Source organism: Geospiza fortis, unplaced genomic scaffold (genome assembly GCF_000277835.1).
Source record: "Geospiza fortis unplaced genomic scaffold, GeoFor_1.0 scaffold161, whole genome shotgun sequence".
Classification (NCBI taxonomy): domain Eukaryota; kingdom Metazoa; phylum Chordata; class Aves; order Passeriformes; family Thraupidae; genus Geospiza; species Geospiza fortis.
This window is the reverse complement of record NW_005054375.1, coordinates 1471670-1497237: the sequence shown is the minus strand read 5'-3', so window position 1 is coordinate 1497237 and position 25568 is coordinate 1471670. Positions and strand designations below refer to the sequence as shown.

General features: G+C 45.3%; 2 protein-coding genes across 2 annotated transcripts in view; one reads left to right on the top strand and one right to left on the bottom strand.

Annotated features, from left to right (window-relative positions):
- Positions 1-5608, top strand: part of APOO (apolipoprotein O) — a 28768-nt gene extending 23160 nt beyond the window's left edge. Inside the window, exons 8-9 of the mRNA XM_005424891.3 lie at positions 1902-1997; positions 4780-5608. Of these exons, the coding sequence (XP_005424948.1) occupies positions 1902-1970 (69 nt within the window). The 3' untranslated portion in view covers positions 1971-1997; positions 4780-5608. The remainder of the gene's footprint in view (positions 1-1901; positions 1998-4779) is intronic.
- A 17269-nt stretch (positions 5609-22877) lies between these two features.
- SAT1 (spermidine/spermine N1-acetyltransferase 1) lies at positions 22878-25562 on the bottom strand. The gene is made up of 6 exons (XM_005424890.2): positions 25414-25562; positions 25248-25299; positions 25080-25163; positions 23810-23911; positions 23683-23723; positions 22878-23465 (listed from the first exon to the last, which is right to left on the bottom strand). Exons 1-6 carry the CDS (start codon positions 25477-25479, stop codon positions 23295-23297), a joined length of 516 nt encoding a protein of 171 aa, XP_005424947.1. The 5' UTR covers positions 25480-25562; the 3' UTR covers positions 22878-23294.
- Between the last annotated feature and the right edge of the window lie 6 nt (positions 25563-25568).

The window sequence follows — 25568 nt, the reverse complement described above, 5'->3', positions numbered from 1 at the left end:
CATTCTCTGCCCATCCTGTGTTTGTGCTTGGGGTTGTCCTGACCCAGGTGCAGGACCTTGCCCTTGGCCTTGCTGAACTTCATGAGGTTCACATGGGCCCATCTTTAAAGCCTGTGAAGTCCCCCTGGGTGACATCCCTTCCCTGCAGCATCTTGACCAGCACACAGCTGGGGATTGTTGGCAGACTTGCTGAGGGTGCCCCCAATCCCAGGGTCCTTGCTGCTGGCAGAGGTGTCAGTGCCAGTCCCAGCACTGACTCCTGAGGAGCACCACTTGTAGGGGGATAGAATATAAGAAAATAAAGATAGTGTAGAAAGTAATTTTACCCCTAAGGAGTTGCAGCTGGGCCAATTAGCAAAGATTAGGAGCAGGCCTGACTTTAACAGGCCACAGCTGTAAGCAATGAGAAGAAGAGAGCTATAAAAGAGTGGGGTGGCGCAGTGAGAAGGGACCTGGAGTCAGCTGGCTGCTTTGTGAAGAAGAAAGAGTCAGTGCTCTGAAGAGTTGCCCATGAGAAAATATCAAGAAGGTATGAAACTTGCAATAAGGAGACAACAGTATGGACCCCCTGCAATAAGATGACACCACCACTTGTCCCTGGTGCCTCTCAGACATCAGAGTGATGTCTGCAACTCTGAGTGTGACCATCCAGCCAGTTCCTTATCTGCCAAGTGCTCCATCCATCAAATCAATGTCTCTGCAGTTCAGAGACAAGGCTGTCCTGCAGGACAGTGTCAAGCACTTTGCACAAGTCACAGATGACATCAGTCACTCTTCCCTTGTCCACCACTGCTGTAACCCTGTTACAAAAGGCCACCAAATTTGTCAGCTGCACTTTGCCATTAGTGAAGCCGTGTTGGCTGTCACCAATCATCTCTTTAATTAAGTCATGTTGGTAAAAATAGCCTTCTAGAATAAAGAGGAAATGCCATTTAATTTCCATGTGTAGAATTTGATAACAATTGAGGGTGGGTGCCACCTCTGATTATTTCACCCAAACCCTTGTTCAAAGCTGAGACAGTTTCAAAATGAGATTTGGTGCTTCAGGCCTTATGTAATCATGTGCTGGATATTTCCTGGGGTGGAGATTTAGAAAGTTGTCAGGAAAACATGCTCCAATGATCAGTGGTGTGATACATTTATAATTCTTTGCCCTTTGATCTAAGAGAAATTTGCCATGCTCCTCTGTCCTTTTCTCCCTCTCCTTTAGATGTGAACCTCTGAGAAGGACATGGCTCTTCCAAATATGTAAATGCCCCTATGTGGATAGGAATTAAGTTCCCCCTTTGTCTGGTCCTCACCAGTCTGAACAGATCCTCATCTCAGCTCGTCCTGCTATGTGCTCCAGTCCCCAAGCCATGTGTGTGGCCCTTTAAGTATTTTTCAATGGATATCTATTTAAAGCTGTAATCAAATGCATGTTTGTTATAGCATCTTGGCAAATAGATAGACCAGACCCTGTAACAAGCTTCTCTTCATTCTTTGATTTCTGTCATTAATGTTGGGGAAAGTGTGAGAACACCCTCTAAAAGGGTATGTGCTAAAAGACATCTATTGTATAAATCCACGCAGAATTCAGAGAATGCAAAATAGCAACTACTCTCTGGGTATTCATCCTCTGTTATTAATACAGGCAAAATGATGCAATTAAAGCTCTTCTGTTGAAAATACTTGTTCTTTCAAATCCTTTAATTGCTTGGCTAGCTACAGGAAGACTAAAGTCTAGAAAGTGTTTGGTAGAAGATCATATTTGAGTGTATTATACTGAATTAGTCTCACGAAGCACTTGGTTTTGTGAGATATTTTTGTTTCAGCTTTTGAAGAGGGTTTCTGTTCTGGTAAAAACATTAATCACGGATTGCCTCAATTGAAATGTTGTGCACATTTTTCTCTTCCTCAAGGGTGATGCAGTGGGTGACAAGCCCCTGGAAGTCCATGCTGCTTCAAATAAAGAGGAGACCCAGAAGTAGAATGCTACATCACCTGGCATCAAACAGGTAAAGGATAAAGACTGGTAAGAGTTTGTGGCTAAGCAGCAGAGTAACTGGGGAAAGCTGAACATTTTCAAGTTTGACTTGTAGTTTTCTTCATAATGATCAGGAGACTGCAGACAGATAATTTTATTTGTCCTAAAATTTGTCAAGAATATATACACTCCCTAACACTATTCAAGTTAAGAAATCTAAATTCTTCATCTTTAGAGCATAACAAGTAAATACATATCTGTTTGAAGGGTTCTGAATTAATTAAGAAAAGCCTTGTGATTGTGGTGTTGGTTGGTTTTGGCCTTTTATTTTCTGTCTTCCCATTTCTGCCTTCCTTACTAAAAACCTCTTTGCCTTTTTTGCACAAGTATTAGGGTGGGGAAAGAAACCTCTTCCCTGCTGATACGTTTTCTCTAAAGATTTGTGAGTGCCAGGGTACAGCGCTGCCTTACAGCCTGTAAAAGTCCATGATGTGCCTGACCTTTCATGTTAATGCAGCTCCCAAATGAGTCCTGTTGGGAGCAAAAGATGAAGGAAATGAAGGCAGAATTTTCCAGGCTCTCCAAGGCAGAAACTCGAGTTGAGATACCAGTTCTGACTTGGCCTCGGGGCTGTGTTCTAAACTCAAGCAAGTCCTATGGTTACAGTTTCTAGAAAAGCAAAACAGAAACATCCTCTTCACTTTTTTGTGATGGTTTGATTTCATAGGATAAAAATTGCTCTGTATTTGAGGCTTATTACAAATAATTATAACATAATTGGACATAATTTAGCACAAAATGTCAGATGTCTGCTCTGTTATCAGTTGATAAAGAATGTCTCTTCTGAACATGTTTTCTACTTGCTTCTCTTTGCCCTGTATTATTGTTGCATTATGTTAAAAACTTACTTTTCATCAGAAAGTGATCCTGGCATTATCGGTACTCCTCATCATTTTTGTATGCAGTATTGTATTTACTAGAAAAGTCTTTTTTTTTTTCCCTTGCTGCCAACTTACGTAAATAGAGTCCAGATCTGGCAAACTGCGTCAAATTTTTTTCCATGCACCAGCATCAGTCAGATATGTTTGCAGATGTGGTGGAATCACCCATCTGCTGAGCAGCAGCATTTCATTGCTTCATGGGCAGCTTTAAAAGAAAACCTGGTTTTTAATGTTGGCTCCCTTAAAGTGTTTTTAATTGCTATTGCTAATTCTCACAACAGCAATGTGAGCTTGTTGACTGGCTGATGTACTGAGTACCTTTTAGAGCTATCAATATAAAATCTTTAAGAATACATGTTTTCCAAGTAGTTTGTAAGATAGTAATGTAAAATAAAAACTAAAAAAATAATAGAAGGATTTTTGAATATTTTTTGTGTAAAGAAGCCCAAGAGAACTGAGAGGAAGAAAAGCCTCTCTAAAATTCACTGGAATATTGTTGTGCTTCTTGTCAGTTAGGACAGAGCTACTAAATGATAAAAATCCAAGAAAACTGAACTTTTGTTTGTGACCCTGTATAAATATCAAAGTTCAAACAGAAATCCATAAATAGGTTTTATTTTCTTTTAGAATTTCTTGCTATGAATAGAATTTTTTTCATTCACTTTTTGAATGTCAGCCTTTTGCTTCTGGCACATTTTCTTTGTTTGGGGAAGGTTTTAAGAGAGTGAAGATAAATTGCCCAGGAGCTTGAAGAACCTGAGTGCTCCTGGTTTTGAAACCTACATGCTTCACCTCATGTTGTTTCTGGAGGAGGCATATGAAGGGAACTGCTGGATTTTTGACCTAGGGCAACCAGATGGTGAAAGTTCAACTCAGTATCAAGTTCAGCTGCTCTGCGGGGGTGGCAGTTTGTTACTTGTGCTTGAAATCAAATCCTGTCATTTAACTCCATACCCAAGTCCAGATGTTTTGTTGGATTTGGGTGATCCCAAAGGTTGAAGAACATTGCTGTGATCTTTGAAAAGACACATTTTTTATTTTGGATGAGATCAGTCCTGAAAATCTCACTGCATTTTCAACTGTTGGGAATATTCCTAGTTGAATGTGGTTACTAAAATAAAGACAATGTCATTTCCTCCATGATTTGCCACAGCATGGGTCTCTGAACTGTGAATGGTCAGCCAAGGACAAAATCATATTGGGTTGAAGACAACAACATATTTCTCTATTCCAAAAACCAGCAGCACTGCACCTCCTTTATTGTAGTTTGTCATTAAAAATTATATGCAAACTTCAGCTCAAACCACATCCCACTGTGGAAGAAAAAGCTTTAATTTTATCCAGCTGTTGTATTTGGGAGTTGCATAGAAGTGACAGGGTTTTGTGTTTTTTCATGAAGATGGCATATCTCATTTTCACTCTGTTCCAGATCTATATTTATGTAATTCCATTTCTTTGAGTTAAATTGCCCTAGTCTTACTCCAGAGTAAGTAAGATTAAGAAAACATGCATTTGATGGGAATTTAAAAGAATTCTTTTTGAGAAAGTTGGTTTATTGTACAAGATTCCGGTTGGTGTTTGGTTTGAAGTGTTCTCTTTTGTCTTTCCATTTAGTTCAACTATGGGAATCGAGTCCTCTAGAACAGACATGATCATTAGTGCTCTAATGTCAGTAATATGAAGAGTTAAATATCTCTTCTACAAGCAAATTGGTGTTGAGAACGTTCCTCAAACAGATTTTGATCAACTTGCCACATCAAAGAAAAAAGTTTTGATTACACTGTAAAAATGAAAAGGCCTGTGACAAATTTAATTCTGCTTTCTCCCTCCTTTCCTCTCCCCCTTAACCTCTGTCCCTTTCTTTGGTTATAGGTGAACAAAAATATAGATATGAGCAACAATTTCCCAAGAAAAATATGAAAACCATCTGAATCCATTTTGAATGTGACTAATCTGCCTTCTGCCTCAGGACAGTCTGATGATCTGCTGCCCGGGCTGCTGGTATGGCTGCTGTGAAAGGACACACTGCGTGTTTGGGTCAGTCCTGAGACTGTCCTCTGTTCTGCAGTGGCACTCAAGGCTGCCCATGCTTGTCCCACTGCAGGATCAACATTGCAAATAGCAAGTCTCAAAATCCCTCAGTCTCTTTATTATTTATATATAAAATAAAATTCCAGTTACAGAAAATGGTCCATTTTTTCCCCTCCTCCCGTCGTCTTTAAAGTCACGGATGTGATGGTTGCACAATCTGAGAGGTTCTCTAGGTGCTGTTGACAGTGCCTGTGTTTTTTACCAGCGAGGAAAGCTGAAAGTGGTAGGATGTTTTGGCTAACATGAGCTCACAGAATTGGGAATGGGAACAATTACAATGACTCTTGTGTTTTGTCTGAGTCCCCCCCCTCCTTTCTATACACGTCCTCTGCCTCATCAGTGCCAGCAGGAGGTGTGTAATGAAGCATCTGTGAGTTCCTGTCTGGTGGATGGATGGGAATGGAGCTGTTAATGCTTGTTCTTGTTTTTGCCTGAATGAGCAGCACAATGGGAACCAGAATGTTACCGTGGTGGGAACCAGCTATAGAATAACTTGGCTGTTTCCTTATTCCCAGCCAGGGGAGGGGAGGAAAAAGTGATGTGGAGGGAAATACAAAAGGATTTCCAGCATTTTGAAACCTTTGCACAATAAAACCCTTTCATCATTTGCTGTCATTTCCATGAGTCTCTCTTTTGGGGCTTGATGCATTACAAGTTACTGTAATCCAAGTAGCTCAGAGCATTTAAAGCTGTGTTGGTGAGCCTTAAATGCTCCTTAATTAATCACTGAATATGAGGAATGGGGGAAGGATAACATGAAATACATTTTTGTGTGATACATTAACTTTCTAAAGAGAGCAGGGAAGAAAATGCAAAGTAAATCAGATTCAAAATGCTTCTAAACATCTTTGTTATTCCATAGTTAGGTATTCCTGTTATTGCATGGTTAGGTATTCCAGCTGAGCATATTCCACAGACTTCTGGAGAAAAACAAACAGACCTTGTCAGTGTGAATGCCAGTCTGTGTGGGCATTATAAAACAGGCCAACTCTTTTTTAGTACAGGCAATAAGGCATGTGGTTGCCTTAGGCAGAAAAACAGTATCTCCCAACATGTTCAGTGCATGTTTTTATGATTGTTTTAGGCTGGTAAAATGTATGTTTATATAGGGAGCAGAGTTCTTGCATGGCGTTTGGGAGGTGTGTGTGTGTGGTTTTGTTTTTACTTGAAACTTGCCAAGATAGTTTAAACAGGCTTGGGAGGATCAAAGTAGTGTTTTTGTCAGTAGTGGAAAGGAAACTTGGGAAATAGAGCAGTAAATGCTCTGTTTCACTACTCCTGTGGTACAAGCATAGATTTGTTTCTGCCCTTAAGATAGTGCTTCACTTACACATTCTCATATCACATAGAGAATATCTACCATAGAATTGGGAATACAGCTTTAGGTGCCTGTTTTTTTTCAGTTTAATATTATTTCAATATTTGGCATATGCCACACTGGCATTTAAGGACATGATTACTTGGTAATTTAGTTCTTTGTTTACATATACACATGTGCATGTTTAATAGCCTGTGTTAAATAAATATCACTTAAATGCTTTTCACTTGATCAGGTCTTAATTCAGCATATTTACACTGCTGCTTAAAAATGTCCCAAGTGATTGACATCAAAGAGGAATGCTTTTATCTAGCAGGAAATGACTGCCTTCAAGCACCTGCATACACACATGACAAGGAGATGGTTCCAAAATGTGAGCAAGACAGCCTTAGCTGGAATCCTTTCCTTATGTCTTCTGGGTTTTATAAGACAGGAAATAAAAAATTGTCATGCTGGTAAGAGCCCAAGAGTTTGTAAACATTCAACTCTCTTGGCCCAGACGCTCCTAATGAGGAGCAGGAGAGGAGCTGACCACTGCTGGTGTCTATACATATCTATATGTGTGTGTGTGTGTGTGTGTGTGTGTGCACACATGGAACTAAATTATGCATGCATGTGTTATCTTCTGCCAGACTTTGCCTGCGGGTATTACAATGTAGGCTAAAAATGGTATATTCCCCACCCAAGTGTCATGTTGGGTCATCCTTCCACTTGAAGCTTTTTGGCTTGGTAACTGGGCTGTGTGCAGCTGAATCAGTGTTCTCATCCCAGCATCCTTGGCTACACTGGCTGCAGGACATATTGGGGCCAGGTTGCTCTCTCTTAAAAACACCATCTTTAATTGCAGCATGTGAAGGTTGTAGAACTGGAGGTCATCAGGGTCATAGGATGGCCCTACATTGGGATGAGGATTCCTGTAGGCAGCATGTCTGGTGTCAAAAGTGATAGTGAAGCCTCTCTGTTTGCTAGAAGGAGCATCACCAGCCTGGAATAATCTAGTTAGCCCAGGTAAATGTGCACAGTCTTGCAGCCTTCAATAAACAGGATTTTGCCACAAATGTTCATTGCAAAACTCTGTAGACTCAGTCCTCTGACTGCAGGAGGCCCCAGACACAGACTTCACAGCAGTCATAATGAAAATGTTTTGGAGCATTTGTCATTGCAACTGTCACCTCCAAGGACAGCAGTGAAGACCAAGATTGATGTGGAGGCAATTGCATTTTACCCTGTGAGAAGACTGTGCCCTGGGAGTTGAAGGGACTTGTTACTGCTGTTTATTGGCAGAAGAACCTCAGGGTGAGCACATATGCTTCTGGACAAATAGAAACTGCTGCATTTGGTTCTTTTCCCCTTTTTTGTTTTGTTTTGTTATTATTATTTCTGTACCTTCCTATGAATTCTGAGCTACTTCTAAAGCCAGTTTTATCACAATAAACTGCTATTGACAAGAGCATTTTGGCTTCCCACTGGACCTTCCTGGATGCAGCCTCTCACAGCAGTGTTGGCTGTTGCACCTGGGTGGCCTGGCAGCTGCCTAGGTTAACCCCCTTTCAGAGGGGTTTTGACAGGTACAAAAGCTTCTTGTTTACAAGGAAGACATTTGATAACAATATCTAAACTACAAAGCAGAAGTTGTTTTAGTAGAAAAAAGTATGTTCCTGACTCTGCAACAACCCTCTGTCCTCTTAAGTCAGTACCATTAGCTGAGTCTGGTATTTTTTGACCAGATATGGTTCTTAAGTTGATTGGAGCTGGCAGCTTTCTTAGGGTCCCTCTGGAGAAAATGCTGGTGTATTGATGCAACTGGAGTGTTTTCTCCTATTTTATGACAGTGAAATACATCACTGGCTATCTCTGCTTAAAGATGAAAGTCTGAGCTGGACTTGAAGTTCATGGATTCCTCCAGTGCTGCTCTCACAGCCACATTTGCAAGCTGGTGTTCTGGTAGCCATGGCACTGATGTTGGAAGCTGGCAAAATCAAAGATGAGCTGAGGATTTCTCACAGCTGGTTACAAGTCTGCTCCCTCAAAAGGATTCCTCCCTCTTTCTGCTCCATTGGAAATGGACCTACAATGCCTGCAGTAGACTAAGCTCCTTGACTCCTCCTTACCCTTTTTCTCTGTGTGTGTGTGCATTTAAAGGTTAAATCTACCAAGCAACCCACAAAGCCAGTCAGTCACATGTGCTGTGTCCCGCTGTGGCAGGTGAACTGGATGCAGTGCTCCATCACCAGCCTCAGTTACTGGGGCATGATCCTGTAGTGGATGAGCTTTGTTGGATCTTCTGCAGGGAGGAGGATCCCAGCTGACTTGCTTGCAGTGTGCCTGGCAGATAGTCATGGCACAGCTGAGCTGTGCTCGTGATCCCAGAGCCTTTGTGCCCACTGTGAAAGGAGCAGTGGGGACAATTGGACAGCCTGGTCAGGTAACTTCTCTTTTTGTTTATAGTGTGATTATGAACATTCACAAGACTCAAGAATTTGATTGAGACTAAAGCTAAAGGGTGCACTTTAGTGAGTGTCCAGCTCTTCCTCAGCAAAACTAACCTGAAGTTGGTAAAACAGCCTGTGAAGTGATAGGATGAGTCATTTGCTCCACGCTTTTTGGCTGAGGGGACAGATGCAGTGGCAGGAAGGCTGTTGGTGCAGTCCTTTACCCACTGGGGCTGTGTAGACAAGTACTGGCTGGCTGTCAGAGAGCACCTCATCTTTTCGCAGGGGCTTGTGCAATGTGCGTTGTAAGGCAGTAGTGAGTTCAGCCCCTGCATGCCCGGGTAAAAGAATAACCTCACAAGGAGAACTTAATTTCTCTCTGCTTTGGCCGTTACAGTGTGAAGCCACAGGACCCACCACGTCCCGTACCAAAATCTTCCAAAATCCGCTGTTCTGTGTCCCACTGCATCTGAACCTTCCATGTCTTTATCTGGAGTACCTTCGTTCAACTGCAGGGCGCAGCACCCGTGCCTTTGGGGACGTTCGGTCGGTTTCTAAGAACTGAGAGTGAGCCACAGGCTTGGCTGGCAGCGCAGAGGAGCCCCGGAGGAGCCCCGGAGCCTGCTGTGCCCCCGCTCCGCGGACAGAGGAGGGAAGGAGCCCCGAGCAGGGCGATGCTCCCTCCCTGCCAGCTCTCATCATCACCCCAGAGATGGAGGAGAGCTCTCAGTGCCCCAGCGAAGGGGGGAATGCTGAAGCACGAAGACAGAAATGTCTCCGTGGCTGTATGCACGTACCAGGCAGCGATCGCAGGCAGCCAGCTGGAGACGGCCCTCACCACCACAGTTTTAGCCCCTTTAATTTATTTTTGTTATTGTTAAAAACGGTATGCACAAACATAGGGAGTTTGTGTATCAATCCTCAGTGAAAAGAGATTCTTCCCTTCCCCCCACCCCCTGCCCCAGATTAAGTTCACCAACGTCCTCTTTGCTCTTTGTAAATTTAGCAAGCTTCGGACTCACTTCCTTTTGTCAGGAGACCTGAAAGAGCCATTTCCTGATTCGTACAGGGCTCTTGTATGCGCACACTAAGTGCTCATTCATGCCGTGAATCATAAAGGTAACCTCAGTTCAAAGCACTCCTCTGATACTTCGGCGTGGGACCAAAAGGAAAAAAAAAAAAAGAGAGAGAGAGAAAAAAAGAGTTTTGTAATTCAGCGCAGCGCGCGTTGAAGTCATCTTTGCATTTACTGAGGAGCGGCGCCAGGGGGGTTTTGGTCTTCTGTCTAAAAAGCATCGTTTACAAACTGGCTGCACTAAAACGGGCTGGTGAAAGCACCAAAGCCAGCCCAAAGGATTATGTTTACTGTCGTGTGCCAGGCTTGACACATTTTTCATATCCTGCCAGAGACAGGGAATGGCATCAGGAGTGCCGCTGAGTCAGGCCGGGCCCCGGCTGGGCTCAGCGCGGCGCCTCTCCCCGAGCTCCGTGATGGGGCTGGGGAAACTCAGCTCTGCCACGAGCGAAGGACTCGCTCTCCTGCCTGAGGTTCACTGGCAGGTCAGCGAGGCACGGCCTGTTGCGTTTATCTCTCCTGTACTCGCCTCCGGGTTCATCTGACAATGAAAGGGATGAGCTGTTACTGGCTGAAAGAAGAAAGAGGCGCGCTACTCGCCTCTCTCTATCCTTGCCAAGAGGGAGCGCCAGCCAATTCATACATAATATTGGAGTCTTCTGCCATTTAGCAGCTTTTGCACAGCATCCAACTGTACAAGGACACGTCCCTGGGGTCAAACAAACTTTGGCTGTACTTCTGCCTTGATGAAGTAAGATCAGTATGATCTCTCCCTGTTTGAGAGAGCAAAATACGCAGATGCTAAAATCAGCAACTGTGTTTTGACCAAGAAGAAAACAGTAAAGTGGAAGGAGGCTTAGCTTGTGGAAAAAAAGAGGTAACACAAATATGAGTGCATCCTCTTTTACTACCACAACCCCTCTTGAACTCTTAAAAAGGCCAGATATTCACCGATCCCTTTTAACCATTATTGCTTTTGCAGTGTTGTCCTATTTGCAGATGAGGTTAGCCTGCCAATGAGACTCTCTTGTTTGAGGAATGTTAGAGGAGCAGTGGTGTAAAAGCACTCTCTGCCCTGGGCTAGCCAGCCCGGGGTGACTCACACCCAAAAGTAACAGAACTATGGGAGCAAGAAACCCAAATGATTTTAGGCTCCCAGTGGGTGAGGTAAAGTGCAACAGAGATGTGCAGGTAGAACTCTTTATACCTCAGGCCACAAGGCTCTGAACTAAGATTGTGATGTGCTGTGATCAAAGTCTGATTTTTGTCCTGGAAGGCTACTACCATGAGTAAACCCATAGCCACCACTTGTAAGTAAACTGCAATAAATACAGTCACAACCACAAAGGAGGTGTGAGGCGGTAATTTTAATTGATAGTCCTGTGGGACTTCCTGTATGTTTTTATTTTCCTTGTGGAGTGAAATGCACAAGAGGAGCAGTTTTATTTGAACAAGGGTTCTCCACTCTGCCTGCAGCTGAAAGACTGCTCTGCCTGCAGAAAGGCTGAGGAGCATTGTGAGACCCATCTGGTTCACCTGACTGCTCCAGAGGGATGCTCCTGGAGAACAGGAGAGTTCTGCAACATCCTTCCTGACTGGAAAAGTGGGACACTTTCTGATCCATGCAGGCTCTCAGTAGCAGGGTTCCTGGGCAGAAGATTCTGTAATGTTTTTGTACTTGATTGCTCCCTTAATTCTCTACAACAACTTGTTTTCTCTCAGCTTTTTTGTCTTGCTGTGTTTGTGATCCCTCTCTCTGGTAGACTTTCCTGGCTTTGCCCAGAGCACCTCCCTGGCCTGGGGGTCCTGCTGAGGTCTTCTTTACATTTCTTCTCTCACCTCAGTCATTTTCTTGAGGAATTCTGGCACCTCATCATCCCTGCTTTCAAGGTTTGTCATATACAGATGCTCAAACTCCTCATATATGATTTTCACTTTCAGCTTTTACCACTTTGGAATTTTGGAACAGTGTTTCCTTAAAACCTGGTCAATTAATATTTTGAGAGCTGGAAAACAATAGGCTCACTCTTTTAAAAAATGTAATTTATTTTAAACATCAAAGTTGTGAGTCAGGTTAATTTTTAGTGATGATGGCTATGCTGACCCCATGGCTGCATCTGACCCAGTGCAGGGAACCACAGCTCTGCAGCAGCATGTCTGGAGCACTCCTGGAACCCTTATTCCTACACATGTGGTGTGTGGAGCCATGGCTGATGTCCCACATCAGCCAGTGGTGGCACAGGTGCCTGCAGGTTGTCTCCCCACTCTGGCACAGCAGCAGATCTGGGTGGCTGTCCCTAAAATCCTGGAAACAGCAGCTTTGCAGCACTTCTGGTGCCCTCCACCCTGAAAGAGTGTTGTTGTGCCTTGCATAACAGGGACCTAATCAAGGTTATGAGTGTTTATCTATGAAGAGGTTGGCATGGTCTTTGTTTTTCTAACATTCAGTTTCCTGCTTACGTGAAGGCAGCTACAGGAGACAGCTGTGCTGACTGGGGGAACACTGTGGTACCCTTGGCCAGGTGAGCTCCTCAAACCTCACCTTCCGTCCACAGTGAGTGCAGGATGGGGACAAGGAAAAAAAAAAAAGAAACATCAAAACAAGAGTGAGCAAACATGTGCACATGGTTTGAAAAGGGCACAATGAAAACCTACAGTGGATTTTTTATGCACGCACTCCATTGTTGATTTTCTCCCCACACTAGTAAGGATTGGTTTCTTACAAATCCCTTTCTCCTTTTTCCCCTTTGCTACTCCCAGCTCAGCAGTACAGCTGGAGGGGACCACTCACTTCTCCCCAGGTTAAAGCTTAAGGGATATTTCTGTGGGGGACTTGCAGCTGTGTAAGAGGAAAACCTGTTTCTCCAGGATGCACCAAGCTGGAGGTGGGAAGGCACCCAGTGGCACAGCCTTCAAGCCCTGATTTCACTCAAGCTGCTACAGTAACACCAATGTCTTGTTACTGTATTTCATAATGAGTTGTATTTTGATTGCTATAGGTGATATTCTTTAAACATTTTATTGTTTAAACATTTAAACTTCAGGAAAAGGAAAATAATTTAAGATTTTAAATAAATTTCATAGAGAACAACTTACTTGTAGCAAGGCAATCAAAAGGGGTCCTTGCTTCTGGGATGGAGATTTAGACACTGATTTATTCACTTGATCTACTTCATTTGTCCTAAAAAAAGGAAGGAAAGAGACAAGCAAAATTGTGTTTATAAGAAAGAAGTTATCTGGGGGTTTTCAAGCATGCCTGTGCCATTACAATGCCCTAATTCTCTTTAAGATTAACAAGCCTGAGCCATCGTTATCTTACTGAAAACATAACTAGACACAACAATATGTCACATGATAATCCCAGTGCAGTGATGGTTTTGGATTGATATATGTTATTAAACACTTTGCTGGAGAACTGCACCAGATGTTTCTCCTGGGGCATTCTTGAAGGTTCCCTTTGATCAGGCTCAGGAGAGGTGAGAGTTTCCTGCCAAGTGCCAAGTTCCCTGGCCACTGTTTACCTTCAGATGAGACAGTGGGATGAGGGGTTGTCACAAGGCAGGTGAAGGACAGACAACACCGAGTGTTGCAGAGCCTCTGACTAAAAACAAACTGGCAGGTGTTGGGTGCCCGACCGGAATTTTCAGGGCTCGTTTGCAGGAGGTGTTGCCAGCAGTGCTGGTGTGAGCTCACAGGGTCAGGCTGCACTGAGCCTTGGAAGGAGATGGCCCAAGGAGGCTGGTCTCAAGATAATGCTGATAATGCTGATAACCACATATCAGGTGACATGGGCAGCCCAGAGGACCACAGGACCCCCTGCTTTTTTCACAAAATAAAAGGCATGGGAAAAAGCCCAAATGGACCCAGGCACTGCTCTCCAGAAAAAAAAAGGAGATGGGCTCACTGCACTGGAGCTGTGGCTCAGCCATTAGTCAGCCCCACCACAGGACTCTGCGGGATGTCGGCTCTCCTGCCATGCCAAACCCCCTGTAACACCTCCAGGGAGGCAGGCACCAGCCAGTCCTTGCTGTGGGGACTAGGTCCTCACCCTGCTGGGACACACTTAGGGACACATTGGGGTTCCTGGTGGAATATGTCTTCTTTGGCTGGACAAAGGACACAAAACATGGCACTTGGCTGCAATGGGTGTAATACACACGTCTTATTGGTGGTTGTAACAGTCTCCTATTTAATTCTCTAGTCATACAGTTGTCTCAAGAATAAGACACTTACAATAAATTATATAAAAATGCAGTGTTTAGTGTCTTCAAGACACTTTCTCTTTACTTTCCTGTGATACAGAACAGAATAGAACTATTCCAGTTGAAAGGACCTACAAAGAAGATCTAGTCCAACAGCTTGACCACTGCAGGGTGATCAGATTGTTAAGGGCATTGTCCAAATGCCTCCTAAACACTGACAGTCTTGGGCCATTGACCACCTCTCTAGGAAGCCAATTCCAGTGGTTGATCACACTCCTGCCAAAGAGGTTCCTAATGTCCAGTCTAAACCTCCCCTGATGATGCAGCTTGGAACCATTCCCACACATCCCATCACTGGATCCCAGGGAAAAGGGATCATCACCCTCCTCTCCAGGAAGCTGTAGAGAGCAATGAGATTGCCCCTCAGCCTCCTTTTATCCAAATAGTGAACAGAACTGACCCTAGAACTGTGCCCTGAGGAGCACCACTGGTGACCATCTACATTCACTACAACCCTCTGAGTCCTGCCCTTCAGACAGATTTCACCCAGCCCACTGTAATCCCACTCATCTCACAGCTGGACATGAGCATTATAAATTCACTGCTACACCTTTAATGGAAACTACTCAAAAAACTTATCATGATCAGGTGCAACTCATGTACTGTTTATGCACATTATCACTCAGGTTCTAACTGTATTTACTGTGAATGAAGTCAAACTCCACTCCATGTCTGTGGGAAAAATCTTTTAACTATGGCATTAACGGGGCAGAACAAGAGGAACTCACATACATGCGCTCACTCACACGGATGTGAGTCACACATAACTCTGAGACTATGTGATTAAATAAACTATGAAAAAAAAAGGATTTAGTTAACGTTGTCAGCTCTGCTGGATGCCCATGGAGGTTGTTCTCAGGTGTCACAGGGAAGGCTGATTTGAAGTCAGTCCTGGACATCCTGGCTGTACTTGTCTGGCCTGGGGTGGTGGCTGAGTTTGCAGTGTTTTGGTAAAAGAGACTCTCTGGAAAAAATATTGATGTTTCATGCCAGCTGCATTGCAGAAAGCTGGTTTTGGGAAGACTTGCTGCTTCACCACAGGGTGCTGTATTTCTTCACTTACAAAACCCAGTGTATGTTTTACCCATGTGAGACAGCCAGCCAGGTGTGCTGCTGTCCACGGCACTGTAACACACCCTTGGCCTTCACTTTCCAGTCCGAAAGTCTCTTCAGACAAGGCACTTCCCTGTCTGAAGGAGAAGTTTGAGCTTCCTTTCCCTGTGATGCAGAGTAGCTGCTGAGGGGGCCCAGCAGAGAGCAGAGCCATTGCCAGCCCTGCTCTGCCCTTGGCATGCCCAAAAGCCTGGGGAAGGACAAACCCACGCTTGCTCCCACATCTGCCTGTGCCTGCCTCAGCGGGTTTCTCCTCCATCATGCTCCCACCATGTGGCCACTGAGGCCACAGCTGTGACTCTGGCTGTGGTGTCCCAGCAGGCACTGAATCCTGACTGCCCAGCTCAGCCTCACTGCAGAGAAGCAGCCTCAGACAAAGCCAGGCTCTCCTCAAACACTGTTTGCCACGTCATGAGACTGCTGGGGCTCAGCCTTCCTGGAAAAGGGCGCAGTCTTGGCATTGGCTGGCATGGTGTGTGCCCGTGTGTGTGTGTTAGCAGGTGCTGAGCCTGCAGGTGTCCCCCACGCTGCAGGCAGGTGGGTTTTGCTGGCTGCAGTCTCACCAGAAACAACACTAGGAGGATTTGACACTTGGAGCTGTCTGTGGTTGTTTCCCCAGGCATCTCCTGTGGAGTACTCAGTGCGACCTTCAGTGCAGAGCAAGTGCTTGGGCACCAAGGGGTTGGGAACAGCTCAGGGACACCTCCATGCCCCTCTGTTCTGTGCCAGCTCCCACAGAAACTTCTGAAACATCCTGCAGCACCTGTGATGAGCTTGGTACTATTTAGAGCTGTGTAAAGTACGGCCACCATGGTTGAGCTTGAAAAGATAACGAAAGAGAAGGACCAGCTGCAAGTGCCCCTGTCCCCATGGTGCTGGGGCTTTGCACGTGCAGGGCAGCCCAGCCAGCTGAGGGGCTGTGTCTGCACTCGGGCAAGGGGTGAAGGCTGGCCCAGCACAGAAGCATTCTGGTGCTTCTAAACATTTTATTGCAAGCTGCAAGAGCCTGAGGTGCATTTATATTTGATTTATATTCTTTACTTCTGTAAACAGGGGTACCTGATGCTTTATAACTTAAAGGAAAGGACCATCACTGCTTGGATCCAAAAGGCTTAACAGTTTCCTTAAGAACAAACAGGAGATAATGTCACATCCTCCTCTACACCTCTACTTGCTTTTAGACCTGTGTAAAAGGACCTTTCATTTTTGCAGTCCTGTGCTTCTTGCAGAAAATACCCCAGCTGAGAAACCAGATGTAAGCCTGTGTAAGGGAAGCCTCAGCTGCCCAAACTGCTGGAGAGGCACACAGCTATGGGTGCCTAGAAGCAAACTTGGCCCTGCCTGGGAGTGAAGCAGGGATGCCTGAGTATGTTGAGCTGTGGGAGTGAAAAGTGCTTTGGCTTTTAAGAGCAGAAAATAGCTTGTTGACACCAAGCCCAAATGGCAAGTAAAGGAGCTCTGGGGCTCTGAGTCCCTGCAGGACTCTTGTAATCAAATTTCAAATTGTGATGATGGCAAACCCAGCATGCAAATACAGAATAATTTTATTACTTTGTGCTGAGAAGGCCATCAACTCATGCCTATAAATCCTGAGTATTTGCTTACGTAATTTATTTTTGTTTTCCTTTGGGATTCTTTAGCCCTGTCCTGACTTCACTGTCATTTGGACCAGCTGTACTTTGTAATGCAGTGGACTTTGGTTTATCACCCTGTTTTACAGTCTGGAAGCTTTACAGCTTTCAGAGAAATGTAGTTACATAAAATGGGTGTGCTTTCTTGCCTAGCTAAAGCATAGCCACTATCCCTCAAAATTTTAGCTAGTTTTGGTTTTGTTTAAAGCTGGATTAATAAGGTGTTATTTCTTTGATCCTAGCACTTGTTGCTGCCTCCATCCCAGTTCTGCCTGTTGCTCTTCAGCAACAAATAATTCCTGTTCCTACACCACCAAATCCAAAATTAGTACTTGCTAATCCATTAAGTTATGGCTAATGACATCAATGGGAGGTAAAAATAATCCAGAAATTATTAATGTATCCCAAGAATATGCCTCTCAGGCTTCTGATTTTGTGAAATAAGTCTTACAGTTTGTTCTGATTACATTATCTGGAAAGAAAAAAGCCTAAACTGTCTCCCTTGATGCTGCTTCCTCTGCTGGGTCTGTGACTTCCTGTGGCAGGCTGTGGTCAGCCCCTGCACCTGGCCTCCTTCAGGGCTGCAGATCCCTTCTCCTGCCTCCTTTTTAATTTACATTTTCTGCCCCAGTGGCAAAGCTACACCTCTGTATGGAGGTTATGACCTCTAGGAGTGGTGAGGGCAGAGTTTGACCCATCTCTCTATGTTAACTCTGAAAAAGGCCCATGTGCCTGCATCTGTAGCTGAAACACACTGAGGCAGGGGCTGGAAATGTTCTGGTACATTGTGCTAGGCCGTGGCAGGAAGCTGGCTGGGGGAGAAACCCAAATGCTGTCATGTGAACTGATTGCAAAAGGCACGAGACTACAGACCAAAACTACGAGTCGTGTTTCCTCCTGCACAAGGTGTGTGGTGCTGTTTGTGTGTCGGTGACTCAAGTGGGCCAAATCTGGAAGTTCAGGGAGATCACAGAGAGCCCAGACTGGAGTTTGCTCATCATGAGAGCAATAAAGAAACTCTGTTCAAAGGTACCTTCACAGCGGTACCTGGGTGTCCAATTATAGTAACCAGCTTTCCAAAGTCTCACCCTGCAGTTTTATCAGTGTGTTTTGAAAATAACACTGCAATATCCAGTTACTTGGAAATACTGAGTAACTGGATAAAGCTACCGTGTCTCTCACGTTTTTTCTGTGTGGAGGAAAGTTTCTAGTAGGAATTCCAGGGATTCATGTTCCATCCCTGCACAGTGGGTTCCTGGGAGGTGATTGTGAAGATGTAAACCCACCTCATCATACTGTACAGCAAACTTTCAGGAGAGGATGGGTGCCTGGTTTTGTCTTACCAAACTATGTTATTTTTAGTCTGTTTTAGTGGCAAAGGGAAATAGTTCAAGAAAACTGAGGTTCCTTTTTCCTTTGAGTAGATATGACCATCTGACACCTGCTATATCAACAATTAAAATATGCAAAGTTTGGAACAAAATAAACAGAACTATTTACCCACGAGCAGTTTCTGAACAGAGTATTTGTTTTCCATCCTCACAAGCAAATTATCCCCTGGGGCTTTTTGTTTCTTGCTTTGGCCTGAAGCAAATCTGGGAAATGAAACCGAAACTGGTTTGAAGATGGAATTGCTTCCCCCTCAGTCATTATTTTCAATTGAGGTGTGTACCTGTGCTTTATTCTGTTATCAAACACAGAATGTTTCTGATCACAGAAAAAGTCAGAGCTCAGCAGGGCGAGGCCTGAGGGCAGGGAGAGGTGCATCTCCCACTGCTGCACTGGCGCTGGGCTGTGCTCCTGCCCCACAGCCACATCCATGTCCTCAGCCTCACACCCTCACAAGCTCCCCGTGAGGACAAGTCTGAGCTCCTGATGGGTTCTGAAGCCCTCCATCAAGGCTGTATTTCCCAAAAAACGTCTGGGCAGCAAAAAAGTTAGCCAGGTCTTGGTGAGAGAAAGAAGAGTCCAGGGAAGGAATCTAAACTGGATAGTGAAGTCAGAGCCTGCTTTGAGTTTGCAGCAAGATTAGACATTAGCAGTGGGCTCGGCGCTGCTTTGCTGCTTGGTTTCAGACAGCAGCCGAGGCCTTCCTTTAAATTGCAGCTCCGTCCGTCCGTGTGAGGGCCCGGAGCTCAGCTCAGCTTCCGCTCGCCGAGGGCCGCGGAGGGAGAGCCCTGGCGAGAGAGCGAGGGCTGTGGGGACGAATCTTGAGCAAACCGAAGGGAATAAAGCTCCTGGTCAACTCAAAGAAAGGAGGCACGACACACACCCTCGGGCTGGCCTCCAGCCCGACGCAGCGCTGCCTGGCGGGGAATTAGGCCGAGCTTCCCGAGTGCCGCTCCGTACGGAGCTGGTGTCTGCCCTGAGCTGACACCTCGGCTCCCCCGGGCCGTGCTCCAGGACGGCGACTCTCCCAAGGCAAAACACCGAGCGGGAATGCAGTAAAGCCCCCATATGCTTTTTCACAGGAAAAGTTTGCATTGGCTTTTTTGAATTACATCGACATCGAAGGCTCTTTACAAGAAGAGAGGAGGGGGAAGGGTTGTTTTTCTCACATATATTTTAACTTATGTAGACAAAAAAAACCTCCTTCCACTATGTCGTCGCTATGGCTACGGCTCGGATCATTGTGCAGGAGCCTGTGAACACGAAAGGCCAAGCGGAGAGGGGGCGGCGAGCCCGGCGCTCCCCTGCACGGTCCTGACGCGTCCTCCGGCCGCCAGTCTGTCCCCAGGGCCACCCTTCTGTCCCCACCCGATGGGAATGAGGAAACTCTGCCGTTGCGAAACGTCCCGCTGGCTGGCTCAGCCCGAGGAGAACTTCCCGGGGCACGGGTTTGAGAGGGAGAGCGAGGAGGAGCTTTGCGCCGCGGCGCCCTGGAGATGCTATCAGCGCTGTGACACTCGCTCCCTAACTCTCGCCCGGAGGCAGGCTCGCTGCAGCGCTGGCTGACCTGCAGGGCACACTGTGCCTCTGCTGCCAGGGGCTCCCACAGGTGGGACCCCAGCGACCAGCTCAAAGCCAGCTGGTGTGGCTCAGCCCCCACCACAGGCTGGCTCTCAGCTTGGCCGTGTGATTGTGGTCCTGGAACAGAGGAAAGTCACGGCAGGTGAAGTTTCTCCAGCACCTAAAGCCACAGAAAGCACTCTGCTATATGTCTCAGTTGATGTTCCAGAGGCACTTTGGTCCTCCCGTAGCTTGTGGAAAAGTTATTGAGGGAATTTAAAATTGGTCTGTTCTTGACCCACGGCATTACCCACATCACTGTTGGAGACTCTTACCAAAACTGTGAGAATACTTCTGCTGGTTTTAAAAACCCTGCCTCTGAATAAGAGCTAAGCAAAAGTCATATCTGAAAGGTTGGTCCTTGCATTTCCTTTCACGTGTGAATGTTTAAAATTATCCCCACTGGCTAGAAAAGGTCTTCTCATTTAGCATTGCCTCACTTGTTTTCTGTGACTGCCGGAGACTCCATTCCATCAGAATTCATTTAGAAAATGAAATGGTAAGCCACATTGGCAGAAGACGAACAAGATATGATAAACAATTTTAAATTGATTGAAAATTTGACTAAGCTGCTTACTTTTCTAATTATGATGCCTAATTAGTTAGCTTGTTCCATTCAGTCATGCAGCTTTGATAGCTTTATTGTGCTCCAGAAGTCTGGGGCCTGAGATTTAAGCAGGCCTGCCCTAGATATCCAATGAACTGTTAATTTCAAAATAAAACCACTCTTAAACTACTCTACTAGCAATCACCTTCTGGTCTGATAAATGGAGCCAGAAGCACAGGCTTAAAATAACTTCAAAACAGATTGCACTAGGACTGAGATGAGGAGATGAGATGAGGTTAATGTGGCTCACAGAGTAACCAGTGAAGTTACTACATCTTCACCAAGGAGAAGACACAACCCCCTGATGCTCGGTGAGAACTCCTAGAGACCATCTCCTCTTTCCCATTCTGCCTCCATCACCAGCTCTTGATGGTTCCTTGGCTATGCTTGTTCTCACTTCTTTTGGCCTACTGGATTCCAGTAGAGAAAAGGGTAGCAGCAAGGGTAGGAGGTTTGTAACCTGGCATTTAATCTTCATCCAAGTGAGAAACACAGATTTCCACTCCCTTTGGGTAGGAGAGGGATTGAGCCTCAGGCTGCTGTGTGTGGTGTGAATGCTGCCATAAGCAGCTGAGGTGCTGCACAGACTGGGGCAGTCCTGGAAAGGGATGTTTCTTATGCAGAACCTGACCTGCTCAATCAAGGTAATTTTTGTGACAGATTCCATTCTCAGTCCAGCTGGAGTTAGTCCAGATAAGCACTGGAACCACATCACAGAACCATAGAATAGTTTGGGTTGGAAGGGACTTCACAGGCCATGTCCTCCCAAGCTCCTCCATGGTCAGGGATGTCACCCACTAGACCACGTTGCTCAAATCCAGCTTGGCCTTGAATGCTTCCAGAGATGAGATATCCACAACTCTGGGCAACCCATTCCAGTGCCTCACCCCCCTCAAAGTAAAAATTTCTTCTTACTAGGTAGTCTAAACCTGCCCTCCTACAGCTTAAAGCCCTCTTGCCCCTGTGAAAGGTCCCTCTCTAGCTTTCCCCTTTAGGTATTGGAAAGCTGCTGGGTCTCCCTGGAACCTTCTCTTCTCTAGGCAGAGCAGCTCCAGCTCTTTCAGTCTGTGTTCATGGGAGAGGTGCTCCAGCCCTCTGATCATCTTCATGGCCTACTCTGGACTTGTTCCAACAGGTCCACATCCTTCTGATGTTGGGGACCCCAGGGCTGGATGCAGCACTCTGGGTGGGTCTCACCAGAGTGGAGCAGAGCCCCCTCCCCTGACTGGCTGCCCACAGGACTTTAGATGCAGCCCAGGACATGGATTGTTTTCTGGGTGGCAAGTGCACATTGCCAAGACAATGTTGAGCTTCTTGTCCACCAATGCCCCCAAGGAAGAGCTACCTTCTGCTCTCCTCCAAGAGCTTCTGTATTTTTTTATTAGTGTTCTCACTCTTGAAGCAACAGCTGACAGCCAAACCTCACACTGGGCAGAGCTGGCATGCTGCTGATTACACATCAGCTAAAACCCAAAACAAAACAGAAAATAAGAACAGTTTCATGCACAGCTCTGTTGGCCCTGGGCAGAGTGATACCTTATTCTTAAATTAGTTCAGCATTTCCCATGGCTGAAGCAGTCACTGCCCACTACTCTCTAGGATGAGGAAACATCTTTCATGTGACACATGATTTATGCAGTGACCAACAGGTTTAAAACCTTGTTTGATTTAAACCAGTTCATGTTACAAGGCAGCTAAGTCTCTTCCCTTCTTTGAAGTGAAAGCAATGCTGGCCAAAAAAAACCTTTTATTGCAGGGTTGCCAGAGAGCAAGAGGAGAGCAGCACAAAGTTTGCAAGCATCCACTTTTGTCATCAGCTTATGAGAAGTGCAAACCCAGTACTGCAAAGTTGTTAATTTGTTTCAAAGACAACTAAAAAATTGATGAGCGGCATTGTTTTCACTCTCTACTGTACAAAGGCTAAAAAACAGAGGGCTGGTTTTCTACTGCTTAACACAGCACTTACAGCTCAGCACAAATGCTGAACCTGATCTGAAATCATGATCAGAAACACATTTCACCTGAAGCATTTGAGTTTGGTGATTTAGTAATCACATAATTGAGCTGTTTGTGTGGTTTGTAAACGTACTTTCATTTCACATGACCAGTCAGAACCAATTTTTTGTTACTCAGACCTTGAAATCACGCCAGGATGGATCTTTCCCTTCAAGGCTATGCCCTTCCAGCTGAGGTGCTCTGCAGGTAAGTGGAAGTCCCAAGCTCTGGACTTTCTGGATCAGCTGTCCAGAGAGCAGCGACCTCATTCGGGGACACCAACCGTACCTAAAAATATAGGTCACCAGGCAGGATGCCCTGCACCACCAGGGGCTGATCTCAAACCCTTTCAAACAGTCAGGTGCCACAGGCACACAAGTGCCCTTTTATCGCACTGGGACTGTGGTAAATCATTTATCTTATGAGAAGGCTGACACCAATCTAGTCTTTTGTTAATCTGAATGTTATTTGATGGAAAACTTTATGTGAGAATTGAAGTCAAAACTACTGCCATGAAGTGAAAACACTATTTTATTTTTATAAAAGGCAATAATTAAAACAAACCCTACCAGTGTGTACACTGTACACATTTGAATGACACTTACAAGAATGAAGTCTCCATATACAGGGATTACAAGCCCACACTGGTAAAGGATGCACACAAGCACATACTGAACTTCACAGATGCCTCAGTTCCAGATGACAGTACCATTACTCTATAACCACACCTGCACTGTCATTATTAGCATCCACACTACTTTATTCCACTACAAACTGTACATACACAGAAAGCAAGAAGTTTATTCAGAGAGCACATATATTCGCAGAAAACATTTATTTGCTGGAATAATCTCTCACTCTTCTGCTGCCATCTTCAAGAGATACTTCTTGTCAATCTTGAAGAGCCTCCAGCCCTCCTCGGTGGACAGATCCGAGGCGCCCCTTCTCTTGTAGAACCTGATGGAGGGCTCATTCCACTCGGCCACGAGGAAGTGCATGCTGCTGCAGCGGCACTTCACAGCCACCTGCAAACCAACGCCACACGGTCACAGCGCCCAGGGACAGCCCCAGTGACAGCCAGCCACATTACTCAGCAACTGCACACCACCACAAGTCACCAAGTTCATGCCAGCAGCCACTGCAGCATTTCTCACAGTTTACCAGACTCTAGGCAATGTTTTAATCTGTCTAGAGTCCTGCCACCTCCTTTAATTCTTGTTTAGACTTAGCACTTAGACATACCTGACTCAAGTTCTTCAGAATTTCTGACCCAATACCAAGTCCTAAAAAAAACAAAAACCAAGAAGCTTAAGTTTTAAATCTCCAGAAGCCCTATGGGTAGTAACTCATCTAATTCTGCAATAGGTACCTCTGTACTCAGCCATCACATAAAAATCTTCAAGGTACAGCAGTTTTCCAATCCATGGATCATAAGTGAAGTAATACATGGCAAAGCCCACAACGCATGTTTCTGAAACAAAGGGTGTAACTTCAGCTAGACAGAATTTACAAGGTAAAAATGCAAAGTTTTACATGCATGTTTAAACATACAGATTCTCTGAGACATGCAGACATTTGATACTAGGTTACAATCAAAAATGAAGTTTGCAAATAAGCACACAATTGTAAACACAAGTTCTGACAAATTTTTATCAGCCTAATAAAAAAAAGATTGCTCTGTTCATACCCTGAAATCCTCAAAAGCATTGTCATAGTAAGTACAAACATGGCCTTTTTCTACAAAATAATGCACACCCTACTGATTCACTTCCAGTCTGGAAGCAAGTACTTTACACAGCAGCTCACAATCTAGATGATTGCCCCAGCTCTGCTCCCTTAGGAATAATCGGTCAAACCCTGATCCTTCCATGTATATTCCTTAGTAACTACTGTGCCAAAAGGCCTATTTACAGGCCACCTTTACAGCAGCATTGCAAGCACCTCCACTTATGCTTCCACTGAGCATCACGCTGTTTTCTTTACCTTCAGCACCAGGAAGTCAAGATAAGTAAAGTTGCAGCTTCAATTTTAACTCTGTGGCTCAAGAGAGAGAAGAGAAACCAACTCTTCCAACAAGAGCCCACTTGGACATAAACCCTGAGTATTTTAACTACATCTGCCATAACACTCTGCACATACTCTAAGAGAAGTGTGCAAACAGGTTTCTGCCATCTACTGTGTCTTTGGTAAAGGTTTGGGAATAGCACTTGTCCCTGCAGGCCTTACCTCATTATGATCATCTACTTTATTGTGTAACGGATCTTTTAGTTACCTCCCCGCCCATCCATGTACACAGAAGGGCCATGTACATGGCGAAGCTAGAGACTGTAACCTGAAGATTGGGGACAAATTAAAGAAAAAAATGTGATTTAACAGAATTACATAAAGGTAAGTCAGGGTCAAACAAGAAAAGCCATTTAATAATTGGAGTCAAGCACATTATGTTATACCTGATCTCCCATGCTTCCAGGATTAGCAACCACTTCAGCAGAGTATCACTATACATTATTGAATTTTACCAGTTAACCTAGTCCTCCTACCCCAGTCCACTGGTGGAACCTCATCTACAATCATTAATATTAAGCAAATAATGCTTCTGTGTATTTAGCGTCCAAAAAAAAAGTATCAGGAAGCCTCACCTTCAGACGACCACTGGTCTTTAGGCACTTCTGCAACCAGACAGTGGTAGAAAGGGTGCTCGCCAAAACCATCCTCAAGCAGCTCTAGAAAAGCAGAATACACACGCACCTGAGCCACAGGCGCTGTCACTCAGCCGCCAACCGGGTGAGGTCCTGCACCCTCCCTACCTTTCTCAGTTAGCACCACCTGGTCCTCCATGTCCTCGTATTTCGCCAGTTCCTGGAAGAGAAGGAGGATGTGAGCGGCCTCTCCCCACCCCCGTCCCTTGCGCAACAGCTTGTTTTGCTGCGGCACCGGGCAGCGCTGCCCCCCCGCCCCGCATCCCGCCCGCACCTTGATCAGTCGCAGCAGCTCGGGACAGTCCTCGGGACGCGCGGCGCGGATGCTGAACGAGGCCATTTTCGGCGACGCTTCCCCCTGCGGCCCCCTCGGCTGACGAGTCCCCGGTGTGTGAACAGGAGGAGCAGCTGTTTCTTCATTCGTGTCCC

Coding starts and splice junctions, on each gene's coding strand:
- SAT1 (XM_005424890.2), bottom strand. CDS start 25,479: ATGGCCTCGTTCAGCATCCGCGCCGCGCGTCCCGAGGACTGTCCCGAG. Junction 25,164..25,247: donor GGTGGTGCTAACTGAGAAAG/GTAGGGAGGGTG, acceptor CTGCTTTTCTAG/AGCTGCTTGAGGATGGTTTT. Junction 23,912..25,079: donor AGACCAGTGGTCGTCTGAAG/GTGAGGCTTCCT, acceptor CCTTTGTTTCAG/AAACATGCGTTGTGGGCTTT.